This window comes from Ammospiza nelsoni, chromosome 27, assembly GCF_027579445.1.
Source record: "Ammospiza nelsoni isolate bAmmNel1 chromosome 27, bAmmNel1.pri, whole genome shotgun sequence".
Taxonomy (NCBI): Eukaryota; Metazoa; Chordata; class Aves; order Passeriformes; family Passerellidae; genus Ammospiza; species Ammospiza nelsoni.
The window spans coordinates 2,847,338-2,861,753 of record NC_080659.1 but is presented as its reverse complement, the minus strand read 5'-3'; the positions used below and the strand labels follow the sequence as shown (position 1 = coordinate 2,861,753).

The 14,416-nt window shown below is 52.0% G+C and overlaps 1 protein-coding gene across 1 annotated transcript in view; it reads right to left on the bottom strand.

The window, feature by feature from the left end:
- ADAMTS10 (ADAM metallopeptidase with thrombospondin type 1 motif 10) overlaps window positions 1-14,416 on the bottom strand; it is a 73,060-nt gene that overhangs the window by 53,233 nt on the left and 5,411 nt on the right. The window contains exon 2 of the mRNA XM_059489659.1: window positions 2,745-3,055. Within this exon, the coding sequence (XP_059345642.1) occupies window positions 2,745-2,832 (88 nt within the window). The 5' untranslated portion in view covers window positions 2,833-3,055. The remainder of the gene's footprint in view (window positions 1-2,744; window positions 3,056-14,416) is intronic.

Below are 14,416 nucleotides of genomic sequence, written 5' to 3'. Positions count from 1 at the left end.
CAGTTTTCCTTATCTCTTCCACTTCTCCCTCTGGGCAGACATCTGCTGATAACAGCTATTGAATGTCTCTGCATGGCTGATAAGAACTACAGCATCCCACTGGGACATGTGAGCCCAGGGGGAGGAGCCAAGCATTCCTGCCTGGATATAATCTGGAGATTCTGGAACACCAGCACAGCTTCTCCACTGGATTCCCCAGAGGAACAGCAGCTGCCTCTTCTTCCACTGGATCTTCAGAGGAAGAGACTGCACCTTTCTACAGGATCCCTGCTCCAGCAGAGCCACCCCTGACACTGCAGGAGGGCTGCAGCCACAATTCCAATGGGACTGCTGCCAACAGCCTGACCCACAGGGTGTCAGGTTGTGTTCTGACCCTATCAGTGTTAGTTTAGTTTATTGCATTGTTTATCTTATTATTTTCTTCCCTAATAAAAAACTGTTATTCTTGCTCCCATATTTTTACCTCAGAGCTCCTTAATTTAAAATGTATAGCAATTTGGAGGGAGGGGGTTTACACTTGCCATTTCAGGGGAGGCTCCTGCCTTCCTGAGCAGAAACCTGGCTTTCAAAACCAAGACTCAACCTGAAAAGGGAGTTGGGCAACCAGCAATGCCAGTCCGAGTGCAGTGCAGGTGGAGGGTCATGGTCCTGCCACAGCATTCCAAAAATTGGGATCCCAAGGCTCTGCCCAGCCTGCAGGATCCTGGGAAATTCCCCAAATACTGCAGCCTGCAGAACCTTGGGATAGCAGTTTTTGGAATGCAGCTTTTTCCTCTGCAGGTAATGGATAATTGTGTAATTGGATAAAAAAGTCCACATTGTGGGCCACGGGTAGTTGGTTATTGGGTTAAAATTAAAAATAATTTAGGTGTCATTTCTTAATTGGACAGTTTATCCTTAAAAGGCCTTGTAGAGAGAGAGATGGAGCTCCATTTTTAGTTTGTTAGAGTGAAGTCCTGTAAAACTCAGAGTTTGTGAGACTGTGACATAGATAAGAACTAAAAACATCTGAGTCAGAACAAGAAATACTGTCTTGAGTGCTTTCAATCCTGACCCTGACAGAGGCAGAAAAGAAGCAAAGGAACTGACAATCTGGCTTTGTCTGACAGCCCTCAGCCCCGGAGGCTTGGGCTGAAAAGGGAAATATTCATGTGCTGGACCATGACATCTTCTCACTGAGTGTCCTCCTGAACTCCTCATGCCTGGAGCATTTGAGCCTCCTGAGCCCTCGTGGGAGGAGATTTTCCCTCTGTTCCTTCTGGAAAAATCTTCCTGTGCTTTCTGCATCCCACTTGTTGATGTTTCCTAAGCAGGCAGGAGGAGCCTGGCTGCTCCAGGGTGGCTGAATTTTGAATTTTGCCAGCCCTCACCTTCAGAGCCTTCCCAGCCATCAGAAACTCAGCCAGCTCCAAACTGCACTCTCACCACAGGGCAGCACTGGAAAGTTTCCTTTTCCTCTGTTTTCCAGTGTGGGAGCCTGACACAGTGGTTTCCTTGGCCACCAGGAATGGGACAGCCCTTCCACTTTCTGGGATTAGGGCTGAGCTCCCATTCTTCCCAATCATAAACACTCCTGGCACCTCTGGCCAGAATTAACTATTAGGGCTTTAACTTCCCATGCTTCAGCTTTTCCTCCATCCCAGCACCTCCCTGTGATGGGGCTGGGCAAACAAGGGTGACTTTTTGCACTCAGAAATTACTTCAAGCTTGGAAAAATTTGCTGTCGGAAGTGTTTTGTTTTCCTTTTTGCCTCTTTGCAGTCCACTTGGGCTTGGAAAAGAGTGAATCATAGGGTGGTTTGTGCTCACCGTGGCTACAAAGCACCTGGGACTCAGGGCTGGAGGCTCTGATCCTGACCTGAAAAGCATTTCCAGGAGGAAAAATGTGTCCAGAGCTGAGGGTGGGGTGGTGTGGGAGAAGCTGGTGGTGCTGTGGGGCTGGACACTGCATCTCCTCAGGGATGTCACTCTGGACACAACCAAAACCACTACTGTTGGGAAGGATGAAAGTTTGACAAAAAGTCTCACAGATATGTGTGCTTGGCAGGAAGATTTTTGAATGTAGAGTCTGAAGAAAGGATAGAGATGGAAGCAAGTTGTGATATAGAAGAAAAGAATTGCTGAGCCAGTCTTACTGGATAACCAAGGAGCCAAAGGGTGTGTTAGTTAGAAGGGGTTTTTATGACTTACAGCAAAGGGTAAACCCACCTCAAACAAGAAGATGTTTTTACCAAGCAGAAAGACAGCACAGGCAAACAAGTCAGCAAATGTGACAAGTATAAAAAAGGTCTCAGAATTTTCTACTGCAAGAAAACTGAAAAACAACTTCTAGCTTAGACTGTAATGTACTGACTTTTAGTGATTGGAGAATGATAACATAAATATGGTAATTACAGTAGTTATGATAGGCTATAGATAAAAGTTAAGGTATAGATTAGTTCTACTGTATTAAGATGCTAAGCAAAGAAAAGTATCTAATGCATTGTAACCAAAAGAAAAGTATATAATGCATATACTTTAAAACCAAAGTGTCTCCAGGCCTGCCTTCAGCTGGAGCTGACAGCTGCAGGCACAAGCTCTGTCACCCATGACCCTGGACTGCTGTAACATCTTGGACACAATAAACTGCATGTTGAAGAGCCACCTGGAGCCTTGCATCTCTCTTTCAGGCTCTTACACACTTCACCATCCCATCCCATCCCATCCCATCCCATCCCATCCCATCCCATCCCACCCCATCCCTACCTTGTGACTGGAAGGGGAAGCCGGGGAAGGTGCCCCCGGCCAGGCCGAGGGTGAGGGTCCAGGTGAGGAGCCTCCAAGCTGTGGCCATGGTCAGCGCCGCTCGTGTCGGAGCAGGGAGATCTGTGCCGGCTGGGAGGGCGCTGTCCCCACATGTCTCTCCCTCGGCCACCCCTTATGTCCAGAGAGGAGTCCCGGGTCCCTCCGCAGGCATCCTTGGCTGCTCTGTGCTCTCCTGAGGCTGGCAGGGGTGGGCAGTGCCAGGCCAGCACTGCGGGGTCAGCACGGGCTCGTCCCCAGCCCCGGCATCGCCCCTGCAGGGGAATGTCACAGACATCTGTTATGAAAAATCCTTTCCTTAAGATTTTTTCTCCTGAGAAGCTGAGAGACCTCAAGAAGAAAATGTAAACATTGATTATCTGCTGCTGTGGAATGCAACAGGTGGATCTTTGATTGGTCTCATAGAGTTGTTTCTAATTAATGGCCAATCACAGTCAGCTGGCTCGGACTCTGTCTGAGCCACAAACCTTTGTTATTCATTCCTTTTTTTGCTATTCTTAGCTAGCCTTCTGATTAAATCCTTTCTTCTATTCTTTTAGTATGGTTTTAATATAATATATATCATAAAATACTAAATCAAGTCTTCTGAAACATGGAGTCAGATCCTCGTCTTTTCCCTCATCCTCACACCCCTGTGAACGCTGTCACAGGGGAGAGGGGGATGAGTGAAGGGATGGAAGAGAAGGACTCGAGGCAGGCAGGGGAATGAGGAAAGCAGGGTCCTGGAGGAGGCAGGAGTGGGATGGAAAGAGAGGAAAAGAGAAGAAAAAGATGAGAAGGGTTTGAGGGTGGATTAACCCCATCAGCTCTGCACTGCACTCAGGGGTTCTCCCAGCTTCTACCTGTGGAAAGGAGCTCAGGATCAATGGGAATCCTTTATCCTGTTGCAGCACCCTCCAGGAAAAGCAGCCCTAAGAGTGCCCTGGGTCCCCTGATCCCTTAAAGAGAGCAGGAAATAACAGCACTGGCAGGGAGTGGTGAGCAGCAACCCAGAAATCCTCTTTGGATTTCAAACACACTTTAAGGACTGTCACTGCACTGAGGGAAGAGCACTTGCTCTCAAAGTGTGCTGGCTGAACCTAAAAAAGTGATGGAAAACAAAGAACTCATTCAGGGAACTCACCCTCAACCCCATCCACAAATGGATCCCGAGATTCCAATCGCATTTGTTCTTTAAAACGCTCTGCTAATTGCTCTGGTGAAAGATTCCTGGCTTGCAGAGAATTTCTACTCGGTCTGAGGCGATTACATCAAACTCAAATCGTGCTGGGGACTTGTACAAAGCCTGTGGGGTTTTCTTTTTACCCACCCACCCAATGAGTACGGGATAAGTGCAGCACATCCCAGAGAATCCCAAATGTCCCAAGGGTGACGCTGCAGGGCATGACCCAGCAGCCAAACCCAAACCTCCCTGCAGGGGTGGCAGATCCCATGGGCTGGAGCAGGGCTGGGAAAGGCAGGATGAGCTCTCCGGGATGTGCTCCCTTGAAAGGCAGGATGAGGTCCTGGGAAAGGCAGGATGAGCTGCCAGGAAAGAATGGGATGAGCTCCCCATGGAAGGCGGGATAAGCACCCCAGGAAAGGCAGGAAGCGCTCCTGGGAATGGCAGGATGAGCCCCCTGGGATGAGCTCCTGGGAAAGGCGGGATGAGATCCCCAGAAAAGATGGGATGAGCTCCCTTGGAATGGCAGGATGAGCTCCTGGGAAAGGCAGGATGAGCTCTCAGGAATAGCAGGATGAGCTCCTGGAAAAAGCAGGATGAGCTCCCTGGGAGCATGGGATGAGCTCTCAAGCATGGGAAGAGGCTGGAGATGGGAGGAGGACGCTCTTTGCAAAGGTGTCAGCGGCCAGGGCCTGTGTGTGGTCCTCATCCAGTAATGCTTAACCCCTGCCTTGATGGTTTAAACAGCCCAGGGCAGGGGAGCTGGGTCCTCCTGGGATCTGCCCTGCTCCCCTCCGTGTCCTTATGGGAATCTGAATCCCTGAAAATTAATTTCTGCTCCTGTTTTCCCATCTTTACTGTGCCATGAATGGTATTTGTGCTGCAGGAATGACACCCAGTACAGGTGGTATAGGAGAGATACAAGGGCAAATCCAGGAGATGATTCCTACCCCAAATTTATCATGGAAATTGTAGAATGGTTTGGGTTGGGAAGGACCTTAAAGCTTATCTCCTTCCACAGGGGCAGGACAATTTCCACTACCCCAGGGTGCTCCAAGCCCCATCCAACCTGGCCTGGGACACTTCCAGGGATCCAGGGGCAGCCACAGCTGCTCTGGGCAACCTCACAGGGAAGGATTTCTTCCTAAAATCTCATTTAAATCTCCCCTCCTTCGGCTTAAAGCCATTAACCTAAATTAATGTTCTTTTCCCCTACTAGTCAGAAACAGTGGGAGATGAAACACACAGCTTTAAACATAACTCAGAGTTGCATAATATAAAGATTAAGAGTTTTCACTGCTTATTTACAGTTAAGAATGGCCAAAGATCCTCAGTGGGGCCTCAGTCTGGACTCCCCAGTCCCATTTGGGGCCACTTGCCAGGTTTTCCTCTGCAAAGCCCAGACACAACAAGAGGTGTCCTCCAAAACTGTGAGTGGCCCTGAGAATGAAAGGGGCAACTCCCACCTTGGGCTGCTCCTTTCCCTGGGACAGGTAAGGGGAATCAGGGAGTGGGGAGAAGAGGGTTGAGGCAGGAATTCTGCCCCATTCCACCCCAAAAAGAGGATGCTGAGATCTAGTGACAGCATCACCTGTGGTGCCACAGTGAGGGCACAGCCAGGGCTAGGAAAGGCAGGTGGGGGCTGAGGAAACTGAGCTGGAAAAGGGAGAAGTTGCAAGCAAAACCCTCTCCTAAATCTGCATTTTCCAGCATCTCCCAAAGCTTGTGATTCCAGCTTTTCAATCCTGTCACAGCTCCAAACCCCACAGAGCCCAGCTAAAGTGTTGTTGAGGATTGCAATGCAAGATATTTTCAATTGCCATCTGTATGGCAGATTATCTTTGTCAAGTGAGCAGTTTGCCTTATCTCTCTCTTATGACCACAATCACTCTTCTCTTGGGAGGGGACATCTGCTGATAACAGATTATGGAATGTCCCTGCATGGCTGATAAGAACTACAGCATCCCACTGGGAGATGTGAGCCCAGAGGGAGGAGCCAAGCATTCCTGCCTGGATATAATCCAGCGGTTTTTGAGACACCAGCACAGCTTTCTCCATGGGATTCCCCAGAGGAACAGCAGCTGCCTCTTCTTCCACTGGATCTTCAGAGGAAGAATACATCCTTCTCTACAGGACCCCCTTGCTCCAACAGAACCACCCCTGACACTGCAGGAGGGCTGCAGCCACAATTCCAATGGGACTGCTGCCAACAGCCTGACCCACAGGGTGTCAGGTTGTGTTCTGACTCTGTCACTGTTGTTCTAGTGTACTGCATTGTTTATTTTATCTCTTTATTTTTCTTCTCTATTAAGGAACTGTTATTTCCTGCTCCCATATTTTTGCCTGAGAGCTCCCTTGATTTAAAATTTATAGCAATTTGGAGGAGTGGGGAGGATTTACATTCTCCATTTCAGGGGAAGCTCCTGCCTTCCTTAGCAGACTCCTGTCTTTCCAAACCAAGACAAGTGTATTTTCTCCTGGGCTTCACACAACTGATTTCCCCTGTTTTCCAGCTGTCAAACCCTTTTCCTCCAGGCTTCCCATCCTCCCCCTGCCTCTCCATGACCCTCCCCGTGTCCCCTCTGCCCTTCCCGGCCCCTCAGCATCCCCTGGAACTGTGGCTGGGAAGCAGCCCCGGTGCCAGGAGCCCGCAGCCTTGACCTTGGGGGAAGGAGAAGCGCTGGGAGCAGCACAAGGCAGGAATTACAGCTGCAAAAAATTCCTGCGGGCCGGGCTGGGGGAAGGGCCCGGCTACGATCCCTCCCTGCAGGCAGCGGGGAAAACACGGCCCCTTCCCAGAGGGGCTTCATTGCCAGAGTCCAGGAGCAGCAGGAGCACCTGGAGGAAGGTGTTCTCCACACAGGTGGATCCTGGCTCTCTCCCCGTGGGCAGATCCAGCTCCCAGGAGCAGGAGGAGCACCAAGAGGAAGGCCCAGGAGCCAGAGGAACTCTGGTGCTTCCATCCCTACCAAGTTTTCCATAACCCCACTGTGCAGCTTGCAGGACGATCCCAAGGATCGCGGAGCCCCGGCAGGACAGGGGGGTGCCACGGGCCAGGCTGGGACAGCTTGGGGCAGCTTGGGTGTTGGGGAAGATGAAACAGGAAAGCCTTATGATTGTCTGGCAAAAGATTTTGAGAATATAGAAACTATAAGCAAGATTGAAATCAAAGCAAGCTTTGAGATTCCTCAGTTACTGAACAATGGGAAAACAATGGTGTGGCTGGCTGAAGGTAATCCCCTTTTGATGGAACAACACCCTCTGCTTGCAGACAGGCCCAAGGGTCAGAGCAGACCCTACCAGCTTGGCAGAAGGGGCCCAAAGAGGAGTTTTTAGGGTTTAAAATGTAACACAGTGTAGTAATGTAGTGATTCTTATAGGCTGTATGGAAATGTTATAAGATTTGTATATTGTACTAGATTGGTTAGTGAGAATTAGAATATTCAACACAGAAGATGATTTATTGTATTGTAACGGGAACTTCGCTCTCTTGCCTTTTACACTCTTAGCCTTTTACTCTCTCACCCTCTCACCTCTCTACCCCTCTCTTCTCTCGGGCCTGCTCTGAGCTGTGGCTGCAGCTCCCAGCAGGGCCCTGCACCCAGGCCCTTTGCAATAAACCCCAAGTTCCACGACCAGAAGAAGATTTATTGTATTGTAACAGGAACCTCGTCCTCTTTTATTCTCTCTTTACCCTCTTTACTCTTCCTCACTCTCTCATCTCTTTACCACTCTCTTGCCTTCTCTCTCTTTGCCTCTCTCTCCTCTCAGGCCGGCTCTGAGCTGTGGCTGCCGCTCCCAGCAGGGCCCTGCACCCAGGCCCTTTGCAATAAACCCCAAATTCCAAGACCAGAAGAAGATTTATTGTATTGTAATGCAAATCTCATCCTCTGATCCTCTCTTTTACTCTCTCATTCTCTCTTTACCACTCTCTTATCTCTCTCTCCCTCTTTGGGGCCTACTCTGAGCTGTGGCTGGCAGCTCCCAGCAGGGCCCTGCACCCAGGCCCTTTGCAATAAACCCCAAAGTTCCACGACCTGGCTGCAGAGATCTCTCATCTCCGTCCGTCCCCACCGTCCTACCCCGACGCTCCTACACTCAGGGACAGCTTGGGGACAGCTTGGGGACACGGCATGACCTCTCTGGTCTCGTGCCTCCCTCGCTTGGGCCGCTTCTGATCTGCTCCTTCCCAAGGAATTCGCTGTCCTTGGCAGGCTCGGCTCGGGCTGACGCTCCCGGCTCCCGGTGCCAAGGGTGGCTTTGGCCGAGTGAACCCGAATGACACCAAGGGACAACGCCACCACACCAGGGCACAATGCCACCACCGCTCCAGTTCACCTCCTGCCACCCCAAACAGTGCCGGGAAGGAAGGGGCTGGGAAAGGGGTGAAATTCCAGCTGGGATGAAGCGAGGAGAGAAGAAGGAGCAGGGAGATGAGAGCTGCTCCCAGCTGCAGACAGAACTCCCCGGCTGCTGGGCCGGCTCCAGCAGCGCTGGGGAAGGTAATAGGAAGCAGATGGGCGATGCTCGGGGCCAAGAGGAAGGTTCAAGGTGCCTCCTAGTGCAGGGAAGAGGAATTTAACTGCTTTTAAAGATGCAGGACTCGGCGGCTTCCAGGTTTCTCATCCAACTTTTGCAAATTATAAGCTCAGGTGTCCTTATCCCTTTTTTTTCCCTTTCTTTTCTGAGGGAGAAATAAATACAAACACAGAATTCTGCTTCCAACTTTCCCCGGGGAGAGGAATACTTTTAGAGCCCCCCCTACCAGGCCTTCCACTGACATCTTTCAGACGTGGGAGAATTGGGAGCACTGGGAGCTGTGGAGAAGTGAGAACAGCACCTCAGTGGGAGCACTGGGAACAGTGAGAAAGCAGTAGGAAAGCAGTAGGAAAGCAGTGGGAAAACAGTAGGAAAGCAGTGGGAAAACAGTGGGAGCAGGTCCCCACAGCTGCACCACCCCAACAGCATTTCTGGGCTGCATTATTTTAAGGAATGAAAACCTCAAGGTTCTTTATTCTTGTATAAAATGGGGAATTGACATCACCCTATAACCACTCTGGGGTTATTGGGGTTATCATGGCGCCACAACTCACAGCTTGATCCCTTTTTGGCCCCAGGTGCTCCCTGACCCTCCCAAGGGGCTGCTTAGCCCCACAGCAGCCCTGGCAGCCCCTACAAACAGCACCACAGGGGTTTCTGCTCCTCCAGCTGCTCCAGCCTGGGATTTGTTCCACCAGGTCAAAGTTTATCTCTGGGGGAAGAGCTCTGAGCCCCAGGCTGGCCCCACAGGCCTCATTTTTGATGGAATCCAACCTAAACACAGCAGGGGCTGCAGGGGACTGGAATTTGGGCTCAGGGGCTGTGCCAGTGCAGGGAGGGCACTTGGCAGCAGCAGCAGCAGCAGATTTTTCAGGCTTTCCTGAAAAAAGGACCCACATGGATCCCCTTCTACCCACAGTGGGCTCTCTCCTGCTGCCCTTCAGGACACACAACAGCCCCTGAGTGCCTGTAGCTCCTGGGTGATGCTCCTAAAGTCACCAGAAGAACAGTGCCCCTGTCACCTGCCATCGCTGCTCTGTGCAGGTGACACCTCAGGTTTGAGTTTTTGTACTTTTCAGATTCTGTGCTGCTTTCGTGGGTGAGTCTGGGCTTCATAGAGGGGATGGTGGGCTCTGTGCACAGAGCAGGGAGACAAAACAATTCCTGCTCCAGCTGGGGACCAAGGACAAATGATCCAAATCTCAGGCCCAAGAGCACAAACAGCATGGGCTGGAGAGAGAAAAACAAGAAGGGACTGCATGGGCAGGGGCTGGAATTAGACAATTAACTCAAATATGCAAATGGAGCAGAACTGATCAAAGTGAGAGACCCTGTGACCAGTTGTGCATTTTGTGACCATTTTGATTCATCTTGGGTGCAGCCCTGGCTGGGCTCTTGTGCTGCCCAAGGTGCATCCATTGAGGCCTTTCAATAAATCCCTGCTTTATGCTTTAGCTCTGTCTGGTCTCTGTTCTAGCTCAGCCCTCACAAGGAATCAGAGGGCCACAGGTTTTGGTTGTAAAGCCTCAGCTGGAATCAACTTTCACCCTTCCAGTGAGGAAACTTATCCTCATATCCAATCTGAACATCTCCTGGGGCAATTTCAGGCTGTGTCCCATGGCTTGTTCCCTGGGAGCAGAGCCCAAACCCCTCGCTATCCCCTCCTGTCAGGGAGTTGTGCAGCGCCACAAGGTCCCCCCTGAGCCTCCTTTTCTCCAGGTTGAGCCCCTTCCCAGCTCCCTCAGCCTCTCCTGGTGCTCCAGAATCACTGAACCAAAGACCATGGGATATCCTGAGTGGGAAGGGACCCTCAGGGACATCAGTGCAGCCCCTGTCCCTGCACAGCCACCCCAACACCCCCACCCTGAGCAGCCCTGGGAGCTCCTGCAGCTCTGGCAGCCTTGGCACCATTCCCTGGGCAGCCTGGGCAGTGCCCAGCAGCCTCGGGGGGCAGAACCTTGCCCTGAGCTCCATGCCAAGGCCTGGCACAGCTGCAGCCCTTGCTGGGCTCCTGTCCCTGTGCCAGAGCAGAGCTCAGCCCCTGCCCCTGTGCCTGCCCTGGGGAGGAGCTGCAGCCCCCGAGGAGCCTCCCCTCAGTCTCCTGGGCTGCAGCTGAACGAGCCAAGTGCCCTCAGCTGCTCCTCAGCCCTTCCCCAGCTCCCTGTCCCTCCTCTGGGCACTCTCCAACAGCTCTGGGTCCTTCTGATCTCGTGGTGCCCAAAGTGCCCCCAGCACTGGAGCTGAGGCTGCCGCAGGGCAGAGCAGAGTGGGACAATCCCTCCCTGGGCCCAACCAGTGATGTTCAAATCCTTATCATCATCTCTCCATCCCTGCTCCTCCTCACCTCTCTCTCTGCACACCCCAGGGCCTGGCAGGGGCAGGTCCTGCTGCATTTCTGTGTTTTCTGTGAGGGTCTCAGCCCCTGCATCCCCGGGCTCTGGGTGTTCCCTGCATGCTCAGGCATCTCCCAGCTGGCAGCTCCGGGCAGGTCCCTGCACGTTCCTGGGGATGGAACACAAAGCCCCGCTCCCCCCGCAGGGCTGAGCACGTGGGGGATGCAAAACTGTCCCAGAGACCTCCCTGGCTTCCAGCAGGAGAAAGAACGTCCTGATAGTCCCGACAAAATATTTGGCAGGGCTGCCAAGTGGAAAACATGCGGAGCTGCAGATGGCAGAAGTCTCCCCTGCAGTGATCTTGCCAGCACCTCAGGACTTCCACTGGGAAGTCATTTCTCAGCTCTAGGGCAGCACCAGGGCTTAAACCCACAGAAATCAGCGGTTTTTTGCTGCCAGGAGCATCTGCAAATTGCGAGTAAAAAGGGTTAAAGTCACAGGTCTGCAGAACACAGAATAAGAACTTGAGCCATAATCTGCTGGGCTGCTCCAAGTGTGGCCTCTCTGAGGCCACGGCGAGTGAGGAATTAGAAACATGGCGTTATCCCTGTTCCCAGAACACTGCAGCCTCCAGCCTGGGGTGGTTCCTGCCTGCACAGCCACCCTTTGGCTGCCCTGCAGTCCCTCTCCTCACCCCTGACACCAATCCCAGCTGCTGCAATGCCAACTCTGCCTGTCCCTTCCCTGCTGAACCCCAGGATGCTCAGTGCGGCCCCCCTCTCCTTTCAAGGGCTGATTCACCTCCCCTTGATAGCTTTCTTAGCACACCCCAGTGACTGTGAGTCCCATTTCAGCTTCCCAGGAGGCGAGGTGCCATTTTCACACCATTAAAATCAGATCCAAGCCCATCCAAAGGCTCACCCCAGCAATGTGGGAAATGCAGACCAACACTGCCAGCGTGACCCTAAGAGCTGAGGGCTCTGAGCCGGGGTCTCTGTGTTGCATTGTGATTTCAGGGTTTGTCTCAGAACCTCGGGTTCCTCCCCTGATAATTCCCTCCCAGGTGTGTCAGTCACCTCTCCTTTCCCCTCCCAGCACTGTCTGTCAGTCCTGGAATTCCAGAAGGGATTGGCAGATTCACAGGATGCCCTCTACCCCTGGGGGGCATTGGGGCCATCCAGGTGTCCTTTGTCCCTTTGTCCCTCCCCTCCTGTCCCTGCCTGGTGGCTCCCTGCCCCTTCCCTGCCCCTCTCCCTGGGGTTAAAGGAACAGCAACCACGGGCTCAGGGAGTTCTGTTGGAGCTGCTGCTGCATTCAGAGGCCTGTGGGCCAGAATAAAGCTCTGGATCCAAACCCTCCATCAGAACCGACTCCTTTCCTTCACCATCCCCTTAAAGCTTCTCCAACACAGGGAAACCTGAGGAGCAGCCCCTGCTATGGGGGAAAGCTCCATCCCAGCACCACCAGAGCTCCTGCAGGCCTGGACTTGTCCCCATGGGCCCAGCTGCAGCACCCAGCCAGCCAAAAGGGTCTGTGGGGTGAAACACCACACACCCAGCCAGCCTAAAGGGTCTGTGGGGTGAAACACCACACACCCAGCCAGCTCAAAGTGTCTGTGGGGTGAAACACCACACACCCAGCCAGCCCAAAGTGTCTGTGGGGTGAACACCACAGTCGCCCCTATTTGGTTCAGCAGCAAGGCCAGACAAGTTCAGGCACATACTGTCTTCAATATTGGTAATATTCCAATATCTCTGTCCCCCTGCCAGCACCCCAGTGCCAGCCTGGGTGCCAGGGGCACACTGTCCCTGCCTTTGGAGCACCAGCTCCCCCTTCCAGGCTCTCCATGGTGCTCCACAGCCGGCCCTGGCCGGGCACACCCTGCATCCCTTTGTACAGCAGCTTCACAGGACTTTGGGCTCACTCCAGCGCTGTGTGGGAGGAGGGTTGGCTTTTGATTTTTTTTTTCCCCAAAACCATGATAATTATTTTACAGTCAAATCTATTCAGCGCAATCCCAGTGAGGAAACGGCTGAACCCCCTGCCTTGCTCCTCTCCAAAATCTTTAATTTTGCTAGCAAAGGGGCAAAAGGAGCTTGTGCCAAAGCCAGGGCAGGGGGAGGAGAGCTGGGAGCAGCGACCTCGCTCTGACACAGCCTGCTTGGCTCTCTGGAAATCCTATCCCTGTGTTACATAAGGACCTGGCCCTATCTGGAACGCCGGGGTCATTGCACTTCTCCAAGTGTGGTAAAATGCTTGGAGGTCCTCAGCAAGAAAGCAGGAGGGAAATGCCAACTCAGATCCTCCTCAGGATGGGGAGCTGGGCCTGGGGCAGGGCTGGAGCTGCCAGAGCAGTGCCACAACTCCCCCCTGGGGGAAGCTGGGCACCAAGAGTCCCAGAGCTCCCATCCTGGGACTGCTCCTGCTTTCGGGAGAGGATCCACCAGGCAGGTCCACTCTCAGACGGGACTTATGCAATAGTTTGGAGCCTCTCCATGTGACCCAGACTTGCTGGCGCTCTGCCACCGCTCTCCTCGCTGGCTGCAGCCAGGCACAGAGCGGCGGGATTAGAGAGAGGCCGGGCTGGGCAGTCATTAACGGCGTGCCAGTCATTAACAACGGCATTAACCCAGTGCCACTTATTAACTGCGTGCCAGTCATTAACAACGGCGTGTTAGTCATTAATCAAGTGCCAGTCATTAACAACGGTGTGTTTGTCATTAACGGTGCATCCCCCACCACATAGGGACACACGACCCATGAGTGAAGGGACACTCGTGCCACCCACATGTACCCAGGGCACAGCTGCAGCTGCCTGTGTGCAAGGGGATGGGGATAATGTGTTTTAATGTGGATTAAATGCTATTTGCACATGGATACATGTTATCTGCATGTGATAACGTTATCAGTATGAGGATACATGCTATCTGTATGGGGATGCATGTTATCTACATGGGGATAGATACTATCTGCAATGTTATCACATGCAGATACACATTATCTGCATGGGAATACATGTTATCTGCATGGGGATAGATGTTGTCTGCGCAAGGATACACATTATTTGTATGTGATAACACATTATCAGTATGAGGATACATGTCATCTGCATAGGGATAGGTGTTATCTGCACATGGATAACACCTCATCTGCATCACGATGGAATAGATCTTATGGAACAGATGGTGGAATAAATCACATGGGATACATAATGAAACAGATCTTTTGGAATAGATCATTGAACAGATCTTATCTGCATAGGCACAGACATTATCTGTATATGGATACTCATCTTCATGTGATAACACGCTATCAGCATGAGGATACACACTGTCTGCACGGAATAGATCTTATCTGCATGGGCACAGACATTATCTGGGCATGGATACACGTTATCTGCATGTGATAATGTGTTAACAGCATGAAGCTACATGCTATCTGCATGGGAATACATGTTATCTGCATGGAGATAGATGTTATCTGCACATGGATACATGATAACTCTTTGTATGCACACACTACCTGCAGACAGGTCTGATGCCCACCCCTCTGTGCCCTGCCATCCATGGAGTACAGATATT